The following is a 12,291-nucleotide window of genomic DNA, read 5'->3' on the forward strand; positions in this document are numbered from 1 at the left end:
TGCTTCATTATTCAAATCCTGCTGACAGTCTATTTGATGTTTTGATCAGCTGTTAATATTTAGTTGTTAATCCACTGTTTGATTTGATCTCGACTCTGATTTCATGACTGCAGTGTTCACTTCTCATTAGCTCACTACCACACCACAATGCAGATCTATTCCAGCTTGTTGTTTATTAACAAGAAGCCTCCCAGGAAGTACACTGGACTTATTTTCTTCATTCAAAATCACAACCAGTCCCTAAGGCTAAATACATTGCAGGTGAGGTCAGATATTAAGGTATTTCCTTAATACCTACCTGCATCTTATTCAGCAGCAGCTCACTAGGAGTGACAGTGTGCTGACTTTGCCTTCCTGAGGGCCATTGATGTCTTACCAAGGCTCTTTGCTCAGTTGCAGTTTCCAACAGAGGCCCAACATTTAATCCTTCAGTGCCAACATCCTTTCACGCTTCTCTGGGTTTTCACAAACTTCCAAGGAGTACTTTTATATGTTTGGGCATCTCAGTCTCATTACTTCATTTCCTAGGGAATGGGCAGAGTCAGAGACTTAGCCAAGGGCTGGGAATCCCTCATTTCCTCACTGCTGTACCTGTCCCATTTTGTCTCCTTGAACTTGGGGCTCCCCATTGCCCTCTCCACTGACAGCATACAGCTTGGTGCAGTCTGCCAGGGGTCTGCCTGATTGCAAGTTATGGAAAACAGCAAACTCTTGTAGGTAACCTCTGTGCTAAGTTGATTTCATGCCTTACAAATGGGCATTGATTTCTCATTTTGATATACACAAGTAAGGGAATAAACCAACACCATCTGCAATGACTGCTCTCTTCTGCATACGTTCTACCTCGATCAGCCTTGTTCATAAGGGCTCTTAATAACACAGGCTTTAATTTGGACTCAGTCTTATTGGAACATTGTGAACTAGACTATCTCCTAACCCAGCTGCATGAATGTTTTCCAAAACATGAATTTTCATCTTTTTCACACAGGTTGCACAGTGATTTTTGTGTGAATTCAGTAGATCTGAACAATTATTTTCAGTAGATAACAATGTTACTTCAGAATTGTGTTTTCCTGAACTATTTTAACATTTGTGAGATATAATAAATGCAGTTGTCTTTGAGTGTGATGTTCTTCTAACACCACATCCAAGTTTTACCCAGAAAGGTGCTTTGTCAGGCCCAGACATTTGCTGGTACCTGCAGACTCCAGACCCCACTGCACAGCTGTAGCAATGGCTCTTCAACAGCTGGCAGACTTTATCCCTGGCTTAAGTACATCTACTTATAATCATTTTATAAAGTTTCAAAGAGAGTGAAATAAAATTCTACCAAGAAAACGAGGTTTTCTCCCTCATCTGGGACTGGACTCCTGTGACTTGCTTTTCTACATCTGTTAAATATTGTGGGCAAGCAATTAATAACAGAAATATTTTGTCCAAGCACTGTTACAAGGATTTGTGACATTTTTTTTCTGGTAGCCCTTGGATCCCTGCTGTAAGACGCCTTTGAGCAAGAAAATAAAGAGCCAGGCTTGTGCCATTTAGTGACCTGAAGAGAGGGAACATCCAGACTCTTCAGATGACAATAAAAACCAGATTAATGAGCATTTTTGTTATTTTCACATCTTTTGTGTGCAGCCCTCCTGGCAGCTGGGACCAATCCCCTGTTATGAGTCAGCTGCTTTTCATTTTGCTCTGTTTTGCCTGAGAACCAGTTTATGACTTTATTATTCAGCTCTTGACATGCGGAGGTGAAAGTCCAGCTGTGTGCCTCGCCACGTCCTCTTCATCTCTCGCCTCCAGATCATCACTAAGCAATTAGCTCCTCTACACTGCTCCTGTTTTTCCCTCTAAAGGCTTACTGACAACAGGTTCCTCCACAGATACAGGCAGATTGTTTTTCTGGAGCAGTTTGCCATTTCTTCTCAAAGTCATCGGGAAGTCTAAGTCAGAAGATGAGTGGCAGCCAGAAGGATACAGCAGAATAAGTGCTTTTCCAAAGTAAGCCTAATTCTCAAGGTGGTGAATCATATAGGAATGGCTCATCATTCCTTATAACTGTGAAAATATCAGCCAAACTACTTTATCTGCCCTCCTTAAGGGCTGAGTGCTCACAAAGTCATAACAAGTGAAATCTCTGCTTTTCCTAAGGATAGGAACACAGGTCTGGAGAAGCCTTGCCTCTTAGGCTGGAGCTCCTGAGAGTGAGTGGGCAGGCTGGGAGAAGCAGCTTTTGTAGGCAACAATTGGTTGGTAGAGCTGTCCCAAGTTCATTTGCAGAAGGGAGGAACCCATCCATTTCAATGATCAGGAAGCCAAAGACCAGGGCAGTGGCTACTGACCAATCTCTCTCAGGGTACTCTCCCATCCCACTTCAAGGCAGCAGCAATGTTAATTTATGCACCCTCCCAAGCAATCCTACACAAACTGATTTTTGCAGGTGGCTCCTGGCCATCAGCAGTTTTTGGAAGCTCCCATGGCTCCTGTCATGTTGCACAAGTCCCATAACTCTCAGATCCTCTCAGGCTGGTAACTCCAGCAGGATCCTAATTTTGTGCCAGCCATTAGCTTGCTTTACTAGAAGCCACTTGATGCAATTTTGACAGAATAATTCCCTTCCTTTTGTAAATAATCAAAGCATCTCAAAGCTGAACACACTTGAATGTACACTAGCAGCACAGAAACTTGTTCCTGGGAATGTTTGTGCAGGAGCAGCAGCCTCCTGGGCACGTTGCCGAAAGGCTCGCTTGCCCTCTGTTGGGGAAGGATTTACTGCCTCGCTAACGACTGTACCTTGTTAAAGAGGGATGCAGAGTGATGGAGGCATGGAAACCAAGAGCCGCCCTTGCTTGTTAGCCTCTCCAGCCATCTGATTAGAAGGTGTCGTTCAATGAAATTAAAGGCAGCTATTTATTTAGAGCCAGACAATTAATAAGGGGGAGATGGTAATTGTTTTCTGCAGCACACGGTGCAGACAATCCATGGAGTTCACTTCCACGAAGGGGTCACTGAAGCAAATGCAGAGTGTAGGTGGGAAGGAAGTGATGGCTGATTTAATGCCCACTAGCAGGCTATGCAGGCTGAAGTGACAAACTTAATCAAATCTCATGCTTCAGGGTATAAATTGAAGGGGTTGAGCAGTAGCAGCAGTTATGTATACAAAAGATCTGATCCTGAGAGGTGCTGCTTACCTGCAGTTCTTAGTAAGTTCATCCAGTGGAAGGACACTCAGGAATTTCTTGACTTCTCTGCTGGCTTGAGTCTGTACTTGCTAATTTTCCTTATTAATAAACCCTGTAATATTTTAGCCTGCTGGCACAAACATTCGTTTTGCTACAGTAACATTTATTTCCCTTCACACAAGAGTCAAACATTAAAGCTGCTTCTAAAATAAGATTTTATGGCGATAATTTGCGGTGGTGCTGGCAGAGAATTTGTCTCTCAAAATATGCTATAATTCTTTATCTAGTGAAGGTATTTATATAGCCTCATTATGAAAATATGTGAGCACTTTATAACCTTTAGTGGATTTATCTTCCCAGCTTCCTTCCTGAGCAGGGGAAGTGGTACTAATCCCACTCTACAGGTGGAGAGCTGCTCCCTGGAGCAAACTGTGGGCTTCCATTAATCTTTTGGGGTACTTAAGATGAACCCAGCTGCCCTCTTTTATTGTGAGCTTATGGTAGTAGGTGAGACATTTATCTCCTTCACTAAGAACGGTCTGATTGCAACCTCAAGCCCTTGCCACAGAGAGATTAGAGGTAGAGAGGTCAGGCAGGCTGAATCCAGCCTTCAGTGACCTGCCCATGACAAACAAAGGAAATCTTTGCTTTCATCTGGAATCCAGTTAAGGAGGAAAATCTGCATCTTTCCTCAGTAACTTGAGAACTAGGCAGGCTAATAACTCCTAGGAATGGCTTAGGTAGACCTGATCCTGCTTGGGTATAAGGCAGTTTGAGTGACTTCTTGAAGTCTTTTTCCATCCTATCTACAGTGGTCACCTTGAAGAAAATGACATTCTTTATCCTAATAAATTTCTATAGCTAAGCACTAAATTTGTAAGACTATAATTCACAACTGTGGGGAACTGCTGTGTGAGTCCTGGGCCATTCAGATCCTGAGGGTCTGCAATGCTAGGGCAGGAGTAGTTGGAGAGAGTCACCATGAAACTAAGGACAGCTCAAATGAGCAAACTCACTTTTTTTATGTATGTGCTCTGTAATCAGCTCCTTTCACTGCTACTCCCCCCCTAATCTTCATCTCTTGCTTTTCCTTCCCTGGCCATAAATTTACTGCCTTTTGCACTAGACAAATCTGATATGCTGTGCTAAATATTTTAGATGTGGCAAACGATCCTTCATCTCAGAGTGGCATGATTGCATTACAATGTATTAGAACAACATGACTTTGCCAGAGGGTGTTTGTTGGCACCGTGCCGAGTGAATGAGGCAGCCCAAGTTTGAGAAGTAACTATCAAGCCATTTGTCAACATTCAGTCCTAAAACACATGGGGTTGCACCAGCTTGAGCAGCCTTAGAGAGATAAATCTGGAGGCTGAGACTGAAACCCCAAATAGAGATAGACCTTTGAGGGCTGAAATCCAGAGACTTGACAAAATGACAAGCTGAGCTCCTGTGACATATCCAACATGTGATTTTGGCATTTATTCTGTTGCGTTTTATCTCCCCTTTTAGGTTCAGATTACGTGTGTGTTGTTTATCAGCCTCTTGGTCAACGTGTGGAAAGAGCTAATTTCATCTCACGCTACTGTAGCATAATTGGAAGACTTCTGATGAACCAAGTGGAATCTCAGAAAGGCAACATTATGTAGCATCTAGAGCTTGTTTTCCTTCATAATATCCTCATAGGATGGAGGCAACTCAGTTTCCCCAAGGCTGAACTGTGGGACAGCAGAAGAGGACATCTCTGCAGTCATGCAAGGGTTTGGAGAGCCAGAGAAAGGGTGCTGAGGCCCTTCACTTGCTGGAGAAAAAACAAAGCAAACCGTACAGCAGATAGCCATGAAGAACAAGTGTGGGGGTGAGAGGGGTTAGTCTGGGAGGAGCTGTCAAACCACTTGGAAACAAGAGAGGTGTGGATGTAATTTTTGAAGCATAGCATCACAAAGTCTCTCACCACAAACTCCAGATAAAAGAAGTGAGAACAGAGGAATTTGGGTGGGTTTGGTGTGGGTCCTCCCTTTGGAGACACTGCTCATGACCACTCAACTGACAATATCTTCTCTGGGAAGGGCTTAATCTGACAGAATTAACTTTATTCTTCTTGGAGGGACTGTTGCCTGGCCCAGCCTGCTGACGTTGCTGGCACTACTCCAGGTCAGTGCTGATGCCACACATAGTCACTGTACTCAAGTCCTCAGAAGTCCTGGGGGACTTTTGCTTCTGGGGGAATGCTGAAGGTGGCTAACCACATTGAACAGCTACCACCAAGGCAGCTTTTTGACAGACCCCAGGGTGTATCAGCCCGTTGAACTGTCTGCTGGGGTGGCTCAAGCAGACCAGTGCAGTCTTGCCTGAGTAACAAATGCAGGTCACATCTCGGGAAGGGCTGCCTGATGCAGGCAGTGCCTGTGGCTGCATATGTCGGGCACAGAGGAGAAGGTTTAGCACCTCTCCACTGTTAGTGTGCTAAGCCCCAGTTAGGCACATTTGGGACACATGGACACACAGGAACAGCACTGATTCATCTGAAGATTACTGGGGAAAGACAGATGTGGTTTGCTTAAGCCCTCCCATCCGTGGTCTAAACACCCTTGTAAACCATCTGAGTTTACACACCGTTCACCAGAAACACAGCACCCAGCTGCAGTCTGGCTCCCACTCAAGCCTGGCTGCTTCTTACTGGGCTATGGCTAGCCCACTGTGGCCAGCGGGACCTCGAGGCAGGTAGGGAGAGAACTAACCGCAGAAGTCATCGGAGCTGCTGAGCGCAAAGACAGCCAGGGTGCGTGGGTGGGGGAGGCAGTGCAGCCGCTTCAGCCAGCACTGCAGGCAGCAGCAGATCCCGCAGGACAGCAGCAAGGCCAGGAAAAACAACGTCAGGAACCTGAGGCAGAGGCAGCAGGGGAAGAACAGTACCATCACCATCTGTGGGCAGTGTGGACAGATGGCTGCATGTCTTCAAATTAACATATTCATTAACATCTTTTGCAAATAGCTGTTAAATGTTGCGGTTTCCCCATTAGCGTGCTGGACTTGAGCGAAGTCCCCGGAAACCAATGTCTCGGTGCTGAGCTCTCAGCGCCAAGCACTGGCTGGAAATTCAAACATTTCTCCCTAAAGTCATTCATTTTTTTTTCCCAGCTCAGTTGTCAGTGTACAGTGAGGAGGATATGGATAAATGATTCCCATTAGTTGGTAAAGACAGAACACAGGGACAGCCCAGGAGCAATGCTCTCTAGCTATCACTCTCTCTTAATGCCTTTGTCTCTGTGTATCCATCAAAGAATATTATTTGCCATTTTTTCCCCACTCAAACACATCTGAAACTTACCAAATATACCAGCTACTAAAGTTTTCATCACTCTGCCTGATGCACCTAACAATGTAAAAATAAAAGGAACTGTTAGTCCAACCATACTGGCTTCAATGCACATTTACCAACACAAAGAAAAGCACCGTCACTAAGGAGAAGGTTGAGAAGTTTTCCTCCATCAAGTGAACCCTATGGAAATTTTCTCTGTGTAGATAGGAGCAGATGTAGATGATGTACAAAGCAGTGTGCAACTGGTTTGCCTTTCAACGCTGGCACCCTCCACCAATGCTTTGATTGAAAACCCAAAGTGTTGTCAGCCTCCATTTCCTCTTTTGGAAGAAAAACTAAGCAGCCTTTTCACAGAATCTCTTGTTTCTCTGCCATACCAGTGTATTGGGCAGGAGCACAGCATCCCCCACAGAGCCCAGGGTGGGAGCAGCTGCAGGTGAGGAAATGGAGAGCCACACTCACCTCTCACCAAGCTCACAGTCCGACTCGGAGCCTGCTAACTGAACACACACATGTGAATCAGAGAGGTGACAAATATGTGTTGTTTTGGTTTGTTTTTCTTTTTTTAAATTCACCAGTATAATTACTGATCTTAGAGTGGGAAGTCAAACAGAAAGAGCCACACAGACGCTAGCTCCTGCAGGAATGAAAACCAGACCTCTCCCTAGAGACCAGAGGGCTGAGCTTTTGCCTCTGCATGTCTCTGGTCTGAGCTGTCTTGTATTGAAACCAGGGGATAACCTTGCAGAGAGCTCAAGAAATTCAATAGTTTGCAGATGAAAGCTAGGCCAGGGGGAAAGAATTTCTTTTGATGTGAAAGAGGTAAGGACAAAAGCAATGAGACATGAGCAGGTGTCAGAGACCTGTTTACACAACCAGACTTTGCTATTCAAAGATGTCTGCTGAAAATGTCCAGTGACCAAGTCCCTTTTCTGTAGTTCATTTTCCAGTAGCTAATTTTGAATGTAGCTGTAAATTGTAGCTGTTTTCACGAGACATGTGCTCAACCCAGTATTTTCCTGTTTTCAGATAGCAGTGGTGCATCATTCCCAGAGTCAGATTTCAGGTATTGCAAATATGTGAACCCGAAACTTGTTTTTCAGGTATATTTTCTTCTCTCTGCTCAAGCAAGTTTATTTTTGCAAGCCTTGTTAGTCTTAGCCTCCATTTCAGATTATCTGGGCAAAAAGTAACCAGAGTGGTTCATCAGTATGATTGAATCAAATTCAATACAATTTTTGTCTGACTCATGTTAGGTGTGTCATAACACTTGCCCAACTTTGCTACAAAAAACTGCAGATCGTGCATAGAAGTGCGATGACACTGGGAAGCTGAATGACCAAGATGAAAGAATTTGGATTTATTCCTTGGAGAAAGTTATTAGAATGTAATCTGTAAATCATTACTTTACTTTGGATTTCCTTAAGCTTATACCTAGAACATGTAGAGATTTCTGACACTTTTTGATCCAACATGGAAAACTCTGTTCTGTATTAGAAATTTATATCAAATCTATATAATGGACAGATCTCAGGACTTGTTGTGCAAAGCTTGTGTCACTGTATACAGCACAAAATCACCCCACAAATCTCTACAATGTGTCCGATCCAGTGCACATCTTGTCTTTTGGTCCCTAGTTTCATCAGAGGTGTTTAGGTATGATAAGTCTTTCCTATCAAACATTATCTACAAAATATCATAGGCAGTTGAAACCCAAATGAGGAACAGAGAAGATGACAGAAGCTTCAACTCTTCCAGACGTGTCCTTTTAAAACTGAGCTAATTTGCCATGTCACACATGCATCCTGGTGCAGAATATTTTTTGGTCTTTGACTGATTATTAGAATAGCAGGTCAAAATCAGACAGCTGATTGCTGCGATTACGTGTACCCTGAGTAATCTTCGTGGCTGAATAACAACCTCTGGACTCTCTTTTATCATCCCTCAAACTCCCTCAGCAGAGCTACCTTAGTGTAGTTAAACTGCAGCAAAATCCATCTGCTCTGAGGCAGTAATCTGTCAATGCAGGCAAACACCCACCTGTCCTGTTCCTGTGCTCTTCCATTTCAATAGCCATGGACAGAATAAAGGATTACAGTGGTCATGTTTTATCTGCATTAATTGGAATTGTTGTGAACATTCAATCCTTCCCAAATTCATCAAGTCCTCAGAAAAATCTTCTCCCCACAATAAAAAAGGCTGATGACTGAATTCTATAAAAGCTGAAATCTTCCCCCCACAAAATCCTTAAAATCAGCCTGGTCCCAGGTTGGTTTGTTACCTGGAAGAAGGTTAAACACAGAACTCCAGTTCCTATGATCCATGAAGTGAAACACAAAGCTCCAGGTCTCTGCATCACTAGGAGGAGAAACATGTAAAGAGCTTTGTTTGCTGCAGTGTTTTTACTCTGTAGTTTGGAGCTTTTAAAACTTCCCTGCACATCATGGCTTCAGCCAGAGGACACGTTACCCAATGGCTTCTTGCGCTTCAGAAACTACCACTAGCCAGGGAATGAATTTGCTTTTGCATGGACACACTCAAATGGCTGCTAGAAGTTAAAGGAAAGTTTAAGGTCAGCACCTTGCAGTTGTTTCGGCATTTTCATAGCTGTTCACAAATTCCTGTTGCTGAAGCTTAGTTCGGTATTAACCCACGGCTGTATTTAAGAGGACCTTCTACAAATAATCACTGGAGACCGTATTGTAAGGCCATGCTTTCATTACATGTTGCCTTCAACTGCAATTCTGGCATTACAGAAAAAGCAGAGCTACTCCCAGTCATCTCCTGTGCACTGTGCCTACCACCTCAAGCACATGCACCAAGGATAAAGGAAGCTCTTTCCAGTCTGAGACAACTACCACCAGCACCTCTAGTGCTGTTGCACAGCTGCCAGGGGTTGGTTTGCTAGGAAAATGTATCCAAAATCCCACACATGCCCTGTGATTCTCATAAGGGATACAAAATTCCATTGCACAATAGAAGGACTGATTTGATCCTAATGGATCAGGATCTGGATGATGTAGTTAAAGGGGGGTAGAAGATGGTTTTCACTGCAGCTCTGATCACTGCAGAACGGACCATCCCAGTTTGTTTGGAAGTATGTAATAGATTGTCACTGAAGTTTACAGCCCGTGGCTGAAATGCACCATTAACTATGGTTCTTCCAGATTTAACACAAAGGGTGTTGCTGTGAATATGTTTAGCCATCACTCCAGAAGTTAAGCATTATGTTGTGATGCCATTACTTCAGTAATGATTGACAAAGCTGAGCTGCTCTTGAGACAAACCTCCGTGGTTTTGTTCAACTAAAAGGTCAAAAAGTCTAACCAATTCTGATACACACGCTGAGCCCAGTCCAAACCCTGGTGTTCTCAAATGTTTACTTTCAGTTCTCTACTAACTACTGACAAGCCTCTGAAATTATGCCTTCTGAGAAGGCATCTCTCAAAATGGTGCTAATTTCATGTGCTACACAATATAAACAGTTTGAACACGTTGGTGTCCTGGTTCAGATCAATCCTTTTCAATTTTGTTCAACAGTAAATTGCTAAATCAGGTTCTTTGCTGTTTTCTTAAAAGAAAAAGCTCCTGCAGTATAAAAATGTGCACGGCCTTGCTGAGAACCTTGTGACTCTTACAATTTCAGGCTTCAAAGAGATCATCCATCAGTGAACTAATTTCGGATTTCTTCCTCTTACAATTACTTTCCTCATACCAGCACACAGGATACTTCCAATTTTGAGCTACCAAATGGATCATCCCCAGTATTTCGAGGGACAGGTATCACAATGAGCTCCTGGTAATGAAAAATAACACATAGTATCTGTTCTGGGTCTATTTCTAGAAGAAAAGGGGAAGAACTGAATTCTGCCACTGCTCAGCTTCCTGGCCTCAAGGCAAACTTTTAAGTTCTCTGCTGGTTGGTCCCATAGAGAGGTTTCAAGTGGTGGTGGCAATTTGTGGAGCCCACCTCTGTATTTTCAGTAACAATGTCAAGAAGAGAGTGTTGGCTAAGAGAGAGTCCACAAACAGCCTTGTCTTTTCTTTCAGGCATGATCCTGACACTGAAAAGATCTGCTGCTTCTGCAGGAAAGCTCTCCTTATCTGTGATCTGCTGAGCAGCTTGAATACATGAATGTTGAAAAGAGCCTCAGCACTTGCTCTAAAACAGCCAGGACCTGACACTGAAAACCCAGAAGAGCCCTGCACCGAAACCCCCGGCGGGCTGCAACCCCTCCTGCCCTGTCTGCCTACTGTGACACTGCTGCCTTCAGGGTTTTGCAATACTGAGAGGGTCACCTTCTGGTCAGCTCTCTGCCTAAGGTTTATCTCCAGTCTGAGGAATTTTTCTAGGCTTTTTGTCATTCCCTACATGAGGAGATACACGCACAAATATGTACATACGTACAAGAAACGTACTCCCTACTCCCTCCTTCTCCACTTACTGATAAAAAGTTCGGTATCTCTTGCCTCCTCAATCAATTATGTGGACTTGGGAGGCTGCTCTCTGATAGATGTTAAATCGTGGCCATTAGATTAAAAATTGGTTATTTCCTCATCACCGTATGTCGTTGCTAGGTGACAAATGCATCTCCCAGGCAGCAACGGGGACTACTGCAACATACAGCAATTTATGATTGTCCATTTTCTCTTTGCTTAAAGTGCCTGGTCCTCTTGATGGGAAGAAGATGTGCAGTTCTAGGATCATCCAAAGGGTGACTTTTAGAGTTACCACAGAAACCACCTCCACTGGAGGCTGGCTCTTGCTGGGCTTCACGAGAAAGGTTGCAAGACTGGGAGACAGAAAGAATTTGGGAAAAGCTGATCTAACTGTCAGGTCTGATAAGGCTGAGGTTGGATTAGGGATCTGAATTTCAGGAACTGAGCTCCTTCTTGTGTGTATGTGTGCTAGAAGTGATGGTCTTAGCTGGCTTGAGTATCATAAAATAATTTCCAGTCAAGCTTTTGGTTTGAGTCAGCATTTCAAGGAACACCCTGAGGACCTCTGGGTTATGGTGAATGTGAGAGGGAATTTCCTGGCAAACAGGAGACCACACAGAGCCTCTGACAGTTCATAAGCACAGTCAGCAGTTTAAACATGTTCAAAGCTCTTCCTTAGCTGCTTTCAGAGCATTTGGTGGCTGCTGGGGATGACTTTTGGGAAAGCAACCGCCTTACTAAGCTCTAACCATCCTTCCAGTACAGTCCAGGGAAGGGAAGAAGGAAGGAAGGAAGGAAGGAAGAAAGGAAGGAAGGAAGGAAGGAAGGAAGGAAGGAAGGAAGGAAGGAAGGAAGGAGAAGTGGAACAGACACAGGAAAGGGCATAGGACAGGATGAAGAGCACAGAGCTGTGAAGGGAGATAAGAACGGGCAGAGTAACCCTGTTTTCTACATTAAGGTTGTCCAACAAGAGTTAATTAAGCATGTGCTGACTTTGTGTCACAGTGTTTTCACATCATCACAATCAATTTTTCATCTAGCCCACGTCCAGTGGGAACCCTCTCCTCTCTGCTTGACTTCACCACCGTGACTGGCTCAGTCTTTTCTTTTACAGCTACATCCTCAGGGTCTGGGCTCAGCTAGGCTGTGATTATCCCTCCTGGCCTATCCTGGGAACACTCAGGGCAGGTAAACTGAGTTTAGCCAAAGAGAAGGGTAAAAGGGAAGACTGAAGACTGAACATTGCCTCTCTGCAACAGGACAACTAAAGCAACATCAGTCTCATCCCAGCAAAACGAAAGCTGTAAGGAGCCTCTTGCTCCCTACAGACAGATGAATAAATCCAGT

At 44.0% G+C, this 12,291-nt stretch overlaps 1 protein-coding gene across 1 annotated transcript; it reads right to left on the minus strand.

The window, feature by feature from the left end:
* Positions 1-4,834: 4,834 nt before the first annotated feature.
* Positions 4,835-8,878, minus strand: TMEM207 (transmembrane protein 207). Its single transcript, XM_010210615.2, has 5 exons — positions 8,786-8,878; positions 6,967-7,004; positions 6,514-6,558; positions 5,924-6,066; positions 4,835-4,983 (listed from the first exon to the last, which is right to left on the minus strand). Exons 1-5 carry the CDS (start codon positions 8,876-8,878, stop codon positions 4,835-4,837), a joined length of 468 nt encoding a protein of 155 aa, XP_010208917.2.
* Positions 8,879-12,291: the final 3,413 nt, after the last annotated feature.

This window comes from Colius striatus, chromosome 12 (assembly GCF_028858725.1).
Source record: "Colius striatus isolate bColStr4 chromosome 12, bColStr4.1.hap1, whole genome shotgun sequence".
In the NCBI taxonomy this organism is placed as follows: domain Eukaryota; kingdom Metazoa; phylum Chordata; class Aves; order Coliiformes; family Coliidae; genus Colius; species Colius striatus.

Bases quoted from the DNA above. Each gene is read 5' to 3' on its own strand.
- TMEM207 (XM_010210615.2), bottom strand. From the start codon at position 8,878: ATGTTTCTCCTCCTAGTGATGCAGAGACCTGGAGCTTTGTGTTTCACT. The intron at 6,559-6,966 runs GTGAGTGTGGCT...TTACATTGTTAG, and splicing joins GACTGTGAGCTTGGTGAGAG to GTGCATCAGGCAGAGTGATG. The intron at 4,984-5,923 runs GTTAGTTCTCTC...TTTTTTCTCCAG, and splicing joins CAGCTCCGATGACTTCTGCG to CAAGTGAAGGGCCTCAGCAC.